Below are 16,932 nucleotides of genomic sequence, written 5' to 3' on the forward strand. Positions count from 1 at the left end.
GTTTGTTTGCTGTGGCTGTGTCTGTGTCTGCTAGCCAGTCAGACGTCCCCACGTAGTTTGTTTGCGTGGCTGTGTCTGTGTCTGCTAGCCAGTCAGACATCCCCACGTAGTTTGTTTGCGTGGCTGTGTCTGTGTCTGCTAGCCAGTCAGACGTCCCCACGTAGTTTGTTTGCGTGGCTGTGTCTGTGTCTGCTAGCCAGTCAGACATCCCCACGTAGTTTGTTTGCGTGGCTGTGTCTGTGTCTGCTAGCCAGTCAGACGTCCCCACGTAGTTTGTTTGCGTGGCTGTGTCTGTGTCTGCTAGCCAGTCAGACATCCCCACGTAGTTTGTTTGCGTGGCTGTGTCTGTGTCTGCTAGCCAGTCAGACGTCCCCACGTAGTTTGTTTGCTGTGTCTGGTGTCTGTGTCTGGTAGCCAATCAGACGTCCCCACATAGTTTGTTTGCTGTGGCTGTGTCTGTGTCTGCTAGCCAGTCAGACGTCCCCACGTAGTTTGTTTGCTGTGGCTGTGTCTGTGTCTGCTAGCCAGTCAGACGTCCCCACGTAGTTTGTTTGCTGTGTGTGGTGTCTGCTAGCCAGTCAGACGTCCCCACGTAGTTTGTTTGCTGTGGCTGTGTCTGTGTCTGCTAGCCAGTCAGACGTCCCCACGTAGTTTGTTTGCTGTGGCTGTGTCTGTGTCTGCTAGCCAGTCAGACGTCCCCACGTAGTTTGTTGCTGTTCGAGCAGTGTCTGGTCTGCTATGCCCTCAACTCCCCAACGTAGTTGCTGTCACTGCTTGGATGTGCCTGAGTCTGCTACATCAGAGACCTCATACGTAGTTGTTTGCTGTGTGTCAGTCTGTGTCGCAGACGTCTGACGCCAGCACGTAGTACTTGATTTGATGTTTTGGTGTTCTGTGACTGTAGCCAAGTCAGAAACGTCCAAGTCAGTTTTGGTTTATGCTGTGGCTGTGTCCTGTGTACTGTATCCAGTCAGAACAGTCAAAACTATTCGTTCTTTTGTTGTTTTTCTGTTTGTTCATTGATCCATTATTTGTTTTGCTTGCTTAGTGCGTGTATTGCAATTTCAATCCCAACTAGTTTTTTTTGTTTGTTTCTTGTTCTGTACAGTCAAATTCCGACATTTCAAAGTTGTATTTCTGCTTTTCTAGTCTTCCGCCTATAAACAGTCCAGAAAAACGTCCCAAGTTACGTATTTGTTTTTGCTTGCTTGTGTCTGTATTCTAGGCTAACCAATAGCAGGAAGTACCAGATGTTTGTTAATCCTGTGTGGCTGTGTACTTGTGTCTATGCTAGCCAGTGAACGTCCCTAAGTTAGTTTGTTTGCTGTGTTCACTAGTGTCTGGTTGCAGCATCAAGTGCATGACTGTCCACGTTGGTAGATTTGTTTGGGTAGTGTCTTGACCCGTACCCACTCACCTGCCAGAGGTTTGACGTCCAGTGTTTGGATGGGTTCCCAGCCACTGCTCCCCCAACTCCAGACTAACAGTGAGTTTTGCCTCTCTGTGTTTGTGTGGTACACGGTCCGTCCAACGATGTGTATGTTTCATGCTTGTAGTCATAATAGGTGGTGATCTACATCTCACTTTCTGTTCCCACTTACTTAGCGTGTCATCTGTGATTCTGATGTCAAGCATTAGCATACAAAAGGTGAGTGATCATTTAATCACTCTTTGTGTGTTCTCTGCTCGTTGTGTGTTTTCATAGCTCAGTGCCTTAAAATGTGATCGGCTCGTATCAGATGTTCATCCCTGAGGAGTTTCATTGACTCAGTCGTGATTACAATGGGAGTGCGAGCCTAGGTCTCACCTGGAGCGGATGTAATTGAGCCGCCTCTCAACAACGGTCCGCACGATACGTCTCCCCCTCCGCTGATCCTGAGGTGCTGGCCAGTCCATTTCGTGAGACATGAGACCAGTCACTGTGTGAATGACTTGGCAGTATAAAGCCAGGCAACAAGGTGTCGCAAACGTAGATCCTGCGAGGAAAACATCGCACGCAGTACAAAAAAAAAAATAAAGGGCGTTGAGTTTACGAGGCTTTCTGGAGACATGCGATATGCACAGAGATTGTGTGTAAAGATACATAAACATGTCTAAAAAGGTCATTTTGTGCAATTTTATCATGACGGTTTCCATGGAAACGAATCCAAAATGGCTGACAAACAAAAAGATTAAAAGCTTATAACTTCGATACCTTTATAGATATGTTATTTCTGTTTGTTTTATTTGATTTATTTGTATTTGCTCTTTATTATAGTACAGTGGTATTTTGGAATTTGAATAAATACGTTTATTTTTTTTTGTTTTTGTTGAAATGTGTATAAATTCCTTGACATAATTTTTTTTCAAATGACTGTATATTCATTCTTTTACTAGTACTATACAACCCACTGCACTATAATAAAGATGAATACACAAAGAAAGAAAGTACCAAGTTTTAACATGCTATCTGTGAAAGTTTTTGAGCCTTAGCATTTTGAAAAATCGTATTACGAGGACAAAACACAAAACTGAGAAAACAGGAAAAGAGGGAGATGTGCTTGGTACTCACAAGAAATCACACATGTTGATGCTGTTTGAAGCTTTATTTAAGTGAATATAGTACCCAGGTGAAACGGACTATAAAGATTAGATGTTGAAGAAGCAAATTATGCGAAAAAATTTCACTACCGTGTCTGGCCTTGACAGCAAAAGTGGCATCTGCTGTCCTGACTGTCTGGGCTAGAATTTGATTACAGTGGAGAGTGTCTTGCCCAAGTTACATCCCCACTCCCTTGGCCAAGAGGGTTTTAGGACAGTCAGTGTTTGGATGGTTCCCAAAGGCCAACTAGCCCCCCAAGGCTGCAGCACTGAGAGCCAGTGCAGTCTTGCCTCCTAGTTTGGGAGTCACAGTCCTTCACAAAAGACGAAGCTGTAAATGACTTCCCATTGCAATGGAGAAGCCATTGATCATACAGCTCTCACTTTGCTGTTGGCCCCAACTGTAAACTTACGTTAATCTGTGATCTCTGATGTAAGCTGAGCGAATGGACAGCAAAAGGGCAGTGATCCATGGTTAATCACTCTTTGTGTGTTCTCTGCTCCGTTTGTGTTGGAGGTTGACATGAGCTTACAGTTGGACCACCAGCAAAGTGAGAGCTGCAGGATCAATGGATTCACCACCACAAAGGGATTTCATTTGCAGCTCAGTCTTTTGTGATTAACTATAATGTGGAGTGATGGCCTAGAGGTAACGCGTCCACCTAGGAAGCGAGAGAATCTGAGCGCGCTGGTTCGAATCACGGCTCAGCCACCGATATTTTCTCCCCCTCCGCTAGACCTTGAGTGGTGGTCTGGACGCTAGTCATTCGGATGAGACGATAAACCGAGGTCCCGTGTGCAGCATGCACTTAGCGCACGTAAAAGAACCCCACGGCAACAAAAGGGTTGTTCCTGGCAAAATTCTGTAGAAAAATCCACTGCGATAGGAAAAACAAATAAAACTGCACGCAGGAAAAAATACAAAAAAAATGGGGTGGCGCTGTAGTGTAGCGACGCGCTCTCCCTGGGGAGAGCAGCCCGAATTTCACACAGAGAAATCTGTTGTGATAAAAAGAAATACAAATACAAATACAAATAACTCTCAAAATGTAGGAGGCAAGAAATTCTGTGCTAGAAATGTCCTCTTTTCTATCACTCTCTTTCTGCGTTTTTTTCGTCCTTCACTGTTGTCTCCTGTTTCTGCCTTCCCAGTCCATTTCGTTTCTTTTATTGACCAAGCTTTGACCTTTTTTTTCTCCTCCATTCTGCAGTCTGTGATGTGCTGTTTTGCTCTGCTGACAAGGTAGTGAAATTGTAAACATCGGGGTGGGCACTAGCTGTCCTTTGCAGTGTTACTGGTATGTACGGCCTTTTTGACTCACTTGTGTAAACAAAGTGAGTCTATGTTTTAACCTGGTGTTCGGTTGTGTGTGTGTGTGTGTCCATGTGTCTGTGTGTCTGTTTGTCCGTGGTAAACCTTTAACATTGACATTTTCTCTGCAAATACTTTGTCAGTTGACACCAAATTTGGCATAAAAATAGGAAAAATTCAGTTCTTTCCAGTCATCTTGTTTAAAACAATATTGCACCTCTGGGATGGGCACAAAAAAATAAAAAAAGAAGCCTAATTATATGCAAACTGCATTTACTGTTATATTTATATTTTTTGTATTCTCTAAACTTGGCACTCTGACCTCTTATTCTGACACAACAACAAGAGGAGTCATTATTATCATTTTTTGTTCAAACAGGAACTCTTTTGCTAAGCATGGAATTTTTATTTATTTTGCAAACGTTTTGGTGCAGATAGTAAAAAAAGGAAATTACTCTGTAATTAATGCTAGGGGACTTAATTTATCACAAGTGAGTCTTGAAGGCCTTGCCTCTCTTGTTAATGTAAGTTTTCTTTGGTGTTGAAGTATAGTTTTATCCTTTCTTATGATTTTTTTTTGTAATCTGGGGATGATCAGTTAGGCAGAAGGGCTAACGTTCTCAACACAGCCTGGTCTTATCTGCCCTCGGGAGCTGAATGGTCAGGGAGGTGTGTAATGAACTGTTTTGTGAGTTTGTCTTGGTGGTTTTGTAGGTAGATATGACAGTTTTGTGCAGACATGATTGAGCATTAGTATGGTTTGACCGTCCTGATATGGCCCCAGTGCAGTGCCTATGCGGAGAAAACGAAAGTAGCTGTGGCTAATGATAATAGATTACCTCCCTTCCTCATCCCTGACAACGCCTCTATTCCCCCCTCCCCCTTTCCAAGGCGAGCGGACCCTTCTATGCGGAGAAAACAAAAGTAGCTACAGCGAATAACCTCCCGTTAGTAGATTACCGTCACTTCCTCGTCCCTGACCAACACCTCTGATTCTCTCCCCTTTCCCAGGCGAGTGGGTCGCCGGCGGTGACGCATCGGATGTGTGGGTGGTCGGCCCTGCCCAACAAGGACCGGCCGGTGCTGTTCCATGCGGTGGTGGGGGAGGACATGCAGGAGGCCTCCTCCCCGTCCTTCTTCAACCCCTTCGAGGTGCGGCAGGTGCTGCACTATGTGGGCCTCCTCGTCAACCAGACCTGCCCTCGGGGAGCCCTCATCCAGGAGGAGCACATCGGGATCATCAGCCCTTACCGCAAACAGGTGGGTCCATCGTTGTTGTTACAGCAGGCATGCCTACAGTTACTTTCTTCTTCTTCTTCTTCTTCTGCGTTCGTGGGCTGCAACTCCCACGTTCACTCGTATGTACTCGTATGTATATGTGCACATATGTTGACCTGGGAGATCATAAAAATCTCCACCCTTCACCCACCAGGCGCCGTCACCGTGATTCGAACCCGGGACCCTCAGATTGACAGTCCAACGCTTTAACCACTCGGCTATTGCGCCCGTCCCTACAGTTACTGAGGGCCCGTATTTGTCACAGAAAATTGATGGAATGTACAGGATGTCCTGGAAATAAGGATATTTGCTGCATGTCCTGGAAAGTTTTTAAAAATCTGACCGTAACATTTTTTTTTCCTGAAGTATCTAGTGAGTACAAGTGTACCCTCAGATGGCTTTCCGACTATTGCTGAAGACACTTCGTTAAGACTTAAGGAAATGCTGCCGAATATTACTGAAGCCTCTTCATGAAAAGCCGGAACTGTCCGAACAGTACCAAAGCCATTTTGTGAAAGTCTGCTTGATTTCCATCACCAGTGAAATAACTTTGGCAAGACCAATGTGCATGCCGGTAAGCACCGACTTTTGAATGGAGACTGACGGGCGCAATAGCTGAGTGGTTAAAGTGTTGGACTTTCAATCTGAGGGTCCCGGGTTCGAATCACGGTGACGGCGCCTGGTGGGTAAAGGGTGGAGATTTTTACGGTCTCCCAGGTCAACATATGTGCAGACCTGCTTGTGCCTGTACCCCCCTCGTGTGTATACTGCAAGCAGAAGATCAAATACGCACGTTAAAGATCCTGTAATCCATGTCAGCGTTCGGTGGGTTATGGAAACAAAAACATACTCAGCATGCACGTCCCCGAAAGCGGAGTATGGCTGCCTACATGGCGGGTTAAAATACGGTCATACACGTAAAAGCCCACTCGCGTATATACGAGTGAACGTGAGAGTTGCAGCCCATGAACGCAGAAGAAGAAGAAGAATGCAGACAACCTTTTGAAAGTGGAGACCTGTTTCTGTGTTTACAACCATTGCTTCTGGCTGCCTGAGGACTGTTGTATGTTTGCTGAGATGTTCCTGAAAATAATACCCTGTTCCTGATTTTAATGTCTGATGTTGCTAAAAAAACAAGAACAAATTTTGGGGTAGGCATGTCTATTATAGGTGTCATTTAGGGTGCTTCATTGCATCAGTCTTTACAGCAAACAGGTGGGTCGGTCTTTGTCATTGCATCAGTCTTTACAGCAGACAGGTGGGTCGGTCTTTGTCATTGCATCAGTCTTTACAGCAAACAGGTGGGTCGGTCTTTGTCATTGCATCAGTCTTTACAGCAAACAGGTGGGTCGGTCTTTGTCATTGCATCAGTCTTTACAGCAAACAGGTGGGTCGGTCTTTGTCATTGCATCAGTCTTTACAGCAAACAGGTGGGTCGGTCTTTGTCATTGCATCAGTCGTTACAGCAAACAGGTGGGTCGGTCTTTGTCATTGCATCAGTCGTTACAGCAAACAGGTGAGTAGCTCTCTGGCAGTGTTGTTCTCATTATAGGCGGTGTCATTGTGTGTGTTTCATTGTTGTTGCTAGTGTCGTTGTCTTCATAAACATCACGTCATAAACCATCAAGCAGTCAGAGGAGACTTGTGATGGTGGTGCTGTGTCGATGTTGCCCTCATGATGTTGCTGTGTCCCACAGGTGCAGAAGATCAAAGCGGAACTGCTGCAGCGTGGGCTGGATGGCATCAAGGTTGGCAGCGTGGAGGAGTTCCAGGGCCAGGAGAGACAGGTCATCATCCTGTCCACCGTGCGCAGCAACCCACGCTTCCTGGCCACGGACAACAAGTTCGCCATCGGCTTCCTGCAGAACAGCAAGGTAGGGGGGATATGGAGGGAAAGGGGGGTGGGGGGGGCGGGGGGGGGGGCGGGGAGGGGGACAGTGGGGAGTGAAGGGAGTGGGGATGGGGGGTGGTGCTGCTGGTCAGGTATCTGCTGTGCACATGGGGTGTGGTGGTGGATATGGATTTGTCTGAACGTTGTGACACTTCCTGAACTGAACGAGGTAGGTTGGGGGGCGGGAGAGGAGAGAGAGTGAGGGAGAACGAATGAACAAACGAACAATTTATTTTTTCAGGGTATTGAGATAAGGACAATGATAAGAATGGCTTTTTTTTTTCCCCCCCACCTAGCTATAGGCTACAGAATTAAGGAAGAAAAACACATGAAAAAGGAAAGAAAATTGAAATAGGAAGAAGAGGAGAGAGGTGGGGGGTGTGGTGGAGAGAGAAAGAGAGTGTGGGGAGGAATGACTGGGGGGGGGGGGGGGAGAGGGATGGATGGAGGGGGAGGGGGGGTGGGTGTGGGGTGTGACGCTGATTTCCCGACAGAACAGGAAAGTGGGTAGATCTACAGGTGGAAGGGGGTGTTTTGAGGATACCTGTGGTGTGTTGGATGAATAGTGTCCTGTCTTTTGGGGATTTCTCTTCATTATTTGGTGTTGAAGGGGTTTGAGAGGGGGAAAGAGAGAGAGAGAGAGAGGGGAGAGAGAGAGAAATATATGGTAAGGTAAGAGAGAGAGGGGAGAGAGAGAGAGAGGAAATATACGGTGAGAGAGAGAGGGGGGAGAGAGAGAGAGAGAGAGAGAGGAAATATATGGTAAGGTAAGAGGGAGAGAGAGGGGAGGGGAATATATGGTAAGGTAAGAGGGAGAGAGAGAGAGGAGAGAGAGAGAGGAAATATATGGTAAGGTAAGAGAGAGAGGGAGAGAGAGAGAGAGGAAATATATGGTAAGGTAAGAGAGAGAGGGGAGAGAGAGAGAGGAAATATACGGTAAGAGAGAGGGGGGAGAGAGAGAGGAAATATATGGTAAGGTAAGAGGGAGAGAGAGAGAGGGGAGAGAGAGAGAAAAAATATATGGTAAGGTAAGAGAGAGAGAGGGAGAGAGAGAGAGAGGAAATATATGGTAAGGTAAGAGAGAGCGGGGAGAGAGAGAGAGGGGAGAGAGAGAGAGGAAATATATGGTAAGGTAAGAGAGAGAGGGAGAGAGAGAGAGAGGAAATATACGGTAAGGTAAGAGAGAGAGGGGAGAGAGAGAGAGGAAATATATGGTAAGGTAAGAGAGAGAGGGGAGAGAGAGAGAGGAAATATACGGTAAGGTAAGAGAGAGAGGGGAGAGAGAGAGAGGAAATATATGGTAAGGTAAGAGAGAGAGGGGAGAGAGAGAGAAAGGAAATATACGGTAAGAGAGAGAGGGGGGGGGGAGAGAGAGAGAGGAGAGAGAGAGGAAATATATGGTGAGGTAAGAGAGAGAGAGGGGGGGAGGGGAATATATGGTAAGGTAAGAGAGAGAGGGAGAGAGAGAGAGAGAGAGTGGAAATATATGGTAAGGTAAGAGGGAGAGAGGGGGGGGGGGAGAGAGAGAAAGAGAGGAAATATATGGTAAGGTAAGAGAGAGAGGGAGAGAGAGAGGGGAGAGAGAGTGTGTGTGTGTCGGTTAGTAATGATAGACGGATGGGCGATGTTTCAGCGATTCAACGTGGCGGTGACTCGGGCCAAGGCCCTGCTGATCGTCATCGGAAACCCCAATGTCCTGCGACACAACAAGAGCTGGAGCAGGTGAGAGGACAGGTGTTGTGGTGTGGTGCTGGATGGATGGCGGAAAGTGTGTGTGTGTGTGTGTGTTGGTGTTCTTATGTGGTAGGTGTCTGCTTGATGTGTGATTACAAAGCTCTTTGAGATGTGTGAAACTACTTTTGATTATTATCGCTATTGTTATTCTGTAAGGTTTGGATCCATATCTGTTTCTTAAGTTGTGTTTCTTTGCGTATATGCGTGTTTGTGAGCGTGCATGTGTGTGTGTGTGTGTGTGTGGTGCTATTCAGATTATCTTTTTTATTTTTCGTTTATTTTATTTCTTTGTGTTTTATGTTGGACACGTGTGTAGTATTTGTGTATTCGTATTCGTATTCATGTATGTGTGTGAGTGTGTATGTGTGTGAGTGTGTGTGTGTGTGTGTGTGTATGATGTAAGTGTATGCTGCTCTGTTGTTATTGCTGTTATTACTGTTATGAGGATAATGCTATGTTGTTATTGCTGTTATTACTGTTATGAGGATAATGCTCTGTTGTTATTGCTGTTATTACTGTTATGAGGATAATGCTCTGTTGTTATTGCTGTTATGAGGATAATGCTCTGTTGTTATTGCTGTTACGATGATAATGCTCTGTTATTATTGCTATTATTACTGCTATGACGATGGATGATTACTATTCTTATTATCAGTAGTAGTACCCCTGAAAGCAGAGTGTGGCTGCCTTCATGGCGGGGTAAAGACGGTCATACACGTAAAAGCCCATTTAATTACACATACTTAACCATGACCCCAACTAGTGCAGACTCCGGCAGGGGTCTGACATTCCTGTCCTGTGCAAACTACTATCCGCCTATGCGAAGAAAACAAAACTACGGCCGATAACCTCCCGGAAGTAGGTAACCTCCCCTTTGGCCCGCTGGCTAGCGCCCTCTTTTTTTCCAGCAGCCATTATGACTCCTGTTCCTGTGCTCTCCATATGGCTAAGTTTTTTTTTTGTATTTTCTGTCTTGTCTGTTGATTCTCTGGCGTTCTTGTTTTTTGTCAAATTTTGTCTTGAACCAGGTCACATAATTATATGGTTCGATTGGGAGATCAGCTCACTTGCGGACATACAAGTGAACGTGGGAGGCGCGGCCCATAAAAGAAGAAGATCAGTAGTAGCTGTAGTGGCATTTGCATGGTTGTTATTATCATTATCATTGTTGATGTTGCTAATGTTGCTGCAGTTTCGTGGAGTCGTGCAAGGTGAACGGGTGCATGGTGAACCCCCACGTTGATCGGTGTGATGAGGACGAAACCTTCAAGAAACTCTGTGAGCTGCTGGAGCAGCTGGAGACCAGTGACACGGACGGTCAGTGTGGGGGAAGAGAAAAAGAGTGCATGCATTTGTGTTAGAGAGAGAGAGAGAGAATGAACGAACGAACGAACGAACGAATGAATTTTTTTAATGAGGGAAGTTGAATAAGCATGCATATGTTTTTTTACATCCAGCCCTCAGGGCAAAAAGAAATTAAATCAAAATGTTCACAAGATAACAAAAGGTTATAGAAAAACATACATGAAATTCAAATACACTCTGCTTTCAGAGAGAGAGAGAGAGTGCATATATGTGTGTTTGAGAGAGAAAGTGTGTGTGTGTTTGTATGTGTGTTTGAGAGAGAAAGAGTGCGTATATATGTGTGTTTGAGAGAGAGAGTGTGTGTATGTGTGTTGAGAGAGAGAGTGTGTGTATGTGTGTTTGAGAGAGAGAGAGTGTGTATATGTGTGTTTGAGAGAGTGTGTTGGCTGGAAACCAGTGACACGGATGGTCAGTGTGAGGAAGAGAAAGAGTGCGTGCATGTGTACTGGAGAGAGAAAGAGGGCATGCATTTGTGTTTAAGAGAGAGAGAGAGAGAGTGAGTGCATATATGTGTGTTTGAGAGAGAGAGAGTGTGTGTGTGTGTGTATGTGTGTTTGAGAGAGAAAGAGTGTGTGTATATGTGTGTTTGAGAGAGAGAGTGTGTGTGTGTTGAGAGAGAGATTGTGTGTATATGTGTTTGAGAGAGAGAGAGAGTGTGTATGTGTGTTTGAGAGAGTGTGTCTGTGTGTGAGAAAGAGAGAGTGTGTGTATGTGTGTTTGAGAGAGAGAGGGTGTGTGTGTATGTGTGTTTGAGAGAGAGAGAAAGAGTGTGTTTCTGTGCTGGGTTGCGTATGCATGTTTGTTGGGTGTGTGAGAGTGTGTGTGTGTGTGAGAAAGAGAGAGAGAGAGAGAGAGAGAGAGCAAGAATGTGTGTGAGAGTGTGTGTTGGATTATATATGCTTGTGTGTGAGAGAGAGAGAGAGAATGTGTGTGTGTGTGTTTTGGATGTGTCCATGAGGGGGTGTGGGTGAGGAATTGGGAAGAGGGCGTGTGCAAGCTGCCCTTGAGCGCCTGTTGACTGATGTGATTTCAACTCAGCCACCCCCATGCGCATACCAGATTGTTTTGTTTGAAGCCAGTGAAGAGCCTTGAATCTTCAATATATTTTGTTGTAGAAGGAACAAGATGACTGATACATGTGTGTGTGTCTGTGTGACTGAAGCCTGACTGAATGACACAGGAAACCAATGATGAGCGCCTAAAGGTAGCTCTCCGTCAGCTCCACCCAGGTAGGCAGCCTGTTGTGCAGATGACTCGGCATTTGTAAAGCGCTTACAGCTTGGTTTCTGACTGAAGACATGCACAGTATGTCGTATAATTCAGACTTCTAGCCACGTGTTTTTTCCCTCAACCATGACCCCTGCGGCTAAAATAATGTCGCATCTTGTTTGTGGATTTTTCTGATGTTGCAGGTTTTCCCCATGACACGTTCAGGACAAATCAAGTGTTGTCATCAGTTTCCAGTCTGTTTCTAAATTCACATTTAATTGCACATACTTAACCGTGACCCACTAGTGCAAACTCCGGCAGGGGTCTGACATTCCTGTCCTGTGCAAACTACTATCCACTTATGCGGAGAAAACGAAAGTAGCTACGGCTGATAACCTCCCGGAAGTAGGTAACCTCCCCTGTGCCCCCCTGACTAGCGCCCTCTTTTTCCGGCAGCCATCTCGACTCCTGTTCCCGTGCTCTGCATACAGCTAAGTTTTTTCGCGTTCACATTAGGTTTCAAAACTGGTTTTGACTCTTCATGAATTCAAAACTCCTGTAAAAGTGGGCTTGTGTTAACTGTTTACATTTTATCCCTCCAAATTTACACATGGCCTTTGTGCACACGAAACATTCAGTTGATCGGCCTTGCTCAGACAACCTCCATCATGCCATAAACACGACACAATGCTTGTGATGCAGCTTTCAAACTGAAGGCCATTAAATTGGCCATTGAAAAGGGAAACTGAGCTGCTGCTGCCTATGAATTTGAATGAATCCATGATCAGATGCTGGAGAAAGTCGAGAGTGGCGCACTTCAGACAAAATTCTGTGGCTAATTTTGAAACTTTGTGTGTGTGTGTAACATTTGCGGCTTGCAAACCACTGCGACTTACGTATGAATAAAGTCCCAATTTTAACAAATTTAGGGCATACGGCTTTTATAACGATGCACTTAGTAGCTTGATTTTTATAACAGGTACAAATATTGATGTTGATGATGGTGATAATCATTGAGTGTGTTCTGCGTGTTCCAGACTTCACTCCAGAGGACCTGGCCCAGATCAGCGCCGTCAACAATGAGACAGTGTTCCAGCAAGATGAGTAAACGTATGGGACAGGCGGAGGGGGAGAACTGTGAGGAGGTGGAGGCGGGGGGGGGGAGGAGTCGGCACCATATCGCAGATTCCCCTGCCGTGCCTGCAAAGTGGGATCTCGGCGCATTATCTTGTGACGGTGTGTGACTGTGAGCAGTACACGTGCAGTGAAGATTCTGAGGATACCAAGCCAGGGATCCTTCCCGTGGCTGTGTTTGTTTTACATGTAACTTGTTTTGTAAGAGAAAGGATTTTAGCGATTTTATAAGGACGGAGATGGTGTAGAAACTGAAAGTCGGCTTGTACAAGGTGTCCAAGACACTATAGGAACTGACAAAGAAACATCCAAACTGATGAAGAATATAAACACTTTTTTAAAAGCTTAAACGTTTAAGTCACAGCATATCCCTAGACTTGCATGGTGCCAGGTTTGTCCATCGCAAGTTTTGATTTGCGAGGTTTTTGTCGACTGGTCAATGCATGCATGTGTACGGATGGCAGCAATGTTTAATTAACTGTTGATGGGGTCCTTTCTGCTTTTATTTTTTGTTTTGTTCAGATTGTGTATATTGTTTTTGAATGGTTAATGTCATGGACATAGTGGATTTATGTATATATGTGTTTTTTTTACATTTACAGTCGACATTCCTTTATGTGTGAGGGCCTGTTTCATTTTTCTGTGTGTGTGTCATGGGGTGTATTGTTTTTCTGTGTGTGTCATGGGGTGTATTGCTTTTCTGTGTGTGTGTCATGGGGTGTATTGTTTTTCTGTGTGTGTCATGGGGTGTATTGCTTTTCTGTGTGTGTGTCATGGGGTGTATTGCTTTTCTGTGTGTGTGTCATGGGGTGTATTGTTTTTCTGTGTGTGTCATGGGGTGTATTGCTTTTCTGTGTGTGTCATGGGGTGTATTGTTTTTCTGTGTGTGTGTCATGGGGTGTATTGTTTTTTCCATGTGTGTGTCATGGGGTGTATTGTTTTTTCCATGTGTGTGTCATGGGGTGTATTGTTTTTTCCATGTGTGTGTCATGGGGTGTATTGTTTTTTCCATGTGTGTGTCATGGGGTGTATTGTTTTTTCCATGTGTGTGTCATGGGGTGTATTGCTTTTCTGTGTGTGTCATGGGGTGTATTGTTTTTCCGTGTGTGTGTCTTGGGGTGTATTGCTTTTCTGTGTGTGTCATGGGGTGTATTGTTTTTCCGTGTGTGTGTCTTGGGGTGTATTGTTTTTCCATGTGTGTGTCATGGGGTGTATTGTTTTTCTGTGTGTGTGTGTGTCATGGGGTGTATTGGTTTTCTGTGTGTCATGGGGTGTATTGCTTTTCTGTGTGTGTCATGGGGTGTATTGCTTTTCTGTGTGTGTGTCATGGGGTGTATTGTTTTTCTGTGTGTGTCATGGGGTGTATTGCTTTTCTGTGTGTGTGTCATGGGGTGTATTGTTTTTCTGTGTGTGTCATGGGGTGTATTGCTTTTCTGTGTGTGTCATGGGGTGTATTGCTTTTCTGTGTGCGTGTCATGGGGTGTATTGCTTTTCTGTGTGCGTGTCATGGGGTGTATTGTTTTTCTGTGTGCGTGTCATGGGGTGTATTGCTTTTCTGTGTGTGTGTCATGGGGTGTATTGTTTTTCTGTGTGTGTGTCTTGGGGTGTATTGCTTTTCTGTGTGTGTGTCATGGGGTGTATTGCTTTTCTGTGTGTGTCATGGGGTGTATTGTTTTTCTGTGTGTGTCATGGGGTGTATTGCTTTTCTGTGTGTGTGTCATGGGGTGTATTGTTTTTTCCATGTGTGTGTCATGGGGTGTATTGTTTTTCCATGTGTGTGTCATGGGGTGTATTGTTTTTCCATGTGTGTGTCATGGGGTGTATTGTTTTTCCATGTGTGTGTCATGGGGTGTATTGCTTTTCTGTGTGCGTGTCATGGGGTGTATTGCTTTTCTGTGTGTGTCATGGGGTGTATTGTTTTTCCATGTGTGTGTCATGGGGTGTATTGTTTTTCCATGTGTGTGTCATGGGGTGTATTGTTTTTCCATGTGTGTGTCATGGGGTGTATTGTTTTTCCATGTGTGTGTCATGGGGTGTATTGTTTTTTCCATGTGTGTGTCATGGGGTGTATTCAGGGTTCGCACAGAGACAAGGCAGTCTGGAAAAAGTCTTAGAAAAAAAAGGACAGATCCATTTCCAGGGCTGGAAATAGTCTATGAATTTTAATCAATTCTTTGACTTGTACGTACCATTCAACAAAGAGCTCAATGCACTCGAAAGAGAACAATCAACCAATAGAAAAATCATAACGAGTGGTGAAAACCGAACATGGGTGTGGAGATATTTAAACCAGCAGTGTAGCAGACAGATTTTTGTTTCCATTTGACATCATGTCTGGTGTGAAGAATATTTATTTAGCCTGCTCTGGAAAAAGTCTGGAATTTTGTGTGGCCGGCCATAACTGTGAGAACCCTGGGTATTTCTCAACGACATTTTGCATGTCTGATTTCTGGTTTTTGTTGCTTCTTTGTTTTTTGTTTTGTTTTTTTTTGTTTTTGTTTTCTGGTCAAAATCATTGTCAGGCAACTAAACCTCATGTAGTTTCTTGTATGAATAGTTCATGTGTGTGTGTGTAAGAGGTCAAAATGATTGTCAGGCAACTAAACCTCGTTTAGTTTCATGTGTGTGTGTAAGAGGTCAACATGATTGTTGGGCAACTAAACCTCGTTTAGTTTCCTGTAGGAATAGTTGATGTGTGTGTGTGTAAGAGGTCAAAATGATTGTCGGGCAACTAAACCTCATTTAGTTTCCTGTTGGAATAGTTCATGTGTGTGTAAGAGGTCAAAATGATTGTCGGGCAACTAAACCTTGTTTAGTTTCCTGTAGGAATAGTTCATGTGTGTGTGTAAGAGGTCAAAATGATTGTCGGGCAACTAAACCTCGTTTTGTTTCCTGTAGGAATAGTTCATGTGACAGTAAGAGGTCAAAATGATTGTCGGGCAACTAAACCTTGTTTAGTTTCCTGTAGGAATAGTTCATGTGTGTGTGTGTGTAAGAGGTCAAAATGATTGTCGGGCAACTAAACCTCGTTTAGTTTCCTGTTGGAATAGTTCATGTGTGTGTGTAAGAGGTCAAAATGATTGTCGGGCAACTAAACCTTGTTTTGTTTCCTGTAGGAATAGTTCATGTGTGTGTGTAAGAGGTCAAAATAATTGTCGGGCAACTAAACCTTGTTTTGTTTCCTGTAGGAATAGTTCATGTGTGTGTGTAAGAGGTCAAAATGATTGTCGGGCAACTAAACCTTGTTTTGTTTCCTGTAGGAATAGTTCATGTGTGTGTGTAAGAGGTCAAAATGATTGTCGGGCAACTAAACCTCGTTTTGTTTCCTGTAGGAATAGTTCATGTGTGTGTGTAAGAGGTCAAAATAATTGTCGGGCAACTAAACCTCGTTTAGTTTCCTGTAGGAATAGTTCATGTGACAGTAAGAGGTAGACTGAAAGAATCTTGGTAAAATTCATCTGACATGGGATGGCATGTGAGGTGACTTGTACCCAGATTGTTTTTGTCTCCCTCTTACTGACTGACATTGACGCTGGGCAGCCACTGCCCTTTTATCGCCTGCAAAATAATGTTCACAGAATATTTGGACCTGTGTCTCTTTGTTCTTTCTAGAATCATGTATTGACCACATTGGTTTTAGATGAGATATTTTAGATTTTTATGGTGGATGGGTTTAGACAAAACATTTTAGATTTTTATGCTGGATTTGGATACAGTTATTCTCAACAAAATAGAATTTTTGTTGTCAGTTTTTGAAGTTCAAATGTTTTTTTTTATAATCTGTTGAAACTTTTTGTTTTATTCATTGAAAATTTTATTGTTGATGCGTTTGAATGTTAAGCACTTTTTTTTTCTTTTTTTTTTTTTAACAAAGAAATGATTGTACATGCACAACAATATTTATACTTCTTAATGAAATTTCTACTTATGTATCTCCACATTACGATCAGTCATAAGCATTTACATTATGATATTTAGCTTGTTGAGTAAAATTTGAAACAGTCGTTTTGAAATGGTAGTCATTATAAAAGATTGTTTCAACATGTGATATGAATAACATTGTTTGAATTCCTTGATTATAGTAAGATACAGTGCAAAAAAAATCCCAAAACAAAACAAACAAACAAAAAAAAAAACCCCACACCAAAACAGATATGATTATCACTTTATTTATCCACCACACAAGGGAATTTCTTCATACACATGCATTGCAAGAATTATAAATAAAATCACAAGTATTAGGTCATGCAGGCAGAAACACACACATTTTGGATGAGGATAGATATATATATATCTACAGCATTAAAAACGCATTCATTGTCAATCTGTCTCTCACCACACACACACACACACACACACTCACACACACACTCAAACACTCATTTTTACACTCGTTCTCACATGCGCATGCACGCTGATGCACACTACT

At 43.8% G+C, this 16,932-nt stretch overlaps 1 protein-coding gene and 1 long non-coding RNA gene across 2 annotated transcripts in view; both read left to right on the forward strand.

Annotated features, from left to right (window-relative positions):
- Positions 1 to 13,443, forward strand: part of LOC143300028 (putative helicase MOV-10) — a 40,963-nt gene extending 27,520 nt beyond the window's left edge. The window contains exons 14-19 of the mRNA XM_076613583.1: positions 1,459 to 1,486; positions 4,904 to 5,152; positions 6,868 to 7,044; positions 8,695 to 8,783; positions 9,988 to 10,112; positions 12,407 to 13,443. Coding sequence (XP_076469698.1) covers positions 1,459 to 1,486; positions 4,904 to 5,152; positions 6,868 to 7,044; positions 8,695 to 8,783; positions 9,988 to 10,112; positions 12,407 to 12,477 — 739 coding nt within the window. The 3' untranslated portion in view covers positions 12,478 to 13,443. The remainder of the gene's footprint in view (positions 1 to 1,458; positions 1,487 to 4,903; positions 5,153 to 6,867; positions 7,045 to 8,694; positions 8,784 to 9,987; positions 10,113 to 12,406) is intronic.
- A 921-nt stretch (positions 13,444 to 14,364) lies between these two features.
- LOC143299713 (uncharacterized) lies at positions 14,365 to 15,936 on the forward strand. The gene is made up of 2 exons (XR_013057556.1): positions 14,365 to 15,213; positions 15,502 to 15,936. It is a non-coding gene; the product is annotated as an uncharacterized LOC143299713 (long non-coding RNA).
- The last annotated feature ends 996 nt before the right edge of the window (positions 15,937 to 16,932 follow it).

The sequence above is a fragment of the Babylonia areolata genome, chromosome 25, assembly GCF_041734735.1.
Source record: "Babylonia areolata isolate BAREFJ2019XMU chromosome 25, ASM4173473v1, whole genome shotgun sequence".
In the NCBI taxonomy this organism is placed as follows: Eukaryota; Metazoa; Mollusca; class Gastropoda; order Neogastropoda; family Buccinidae; genus Babylonia; species Babylonia areolata.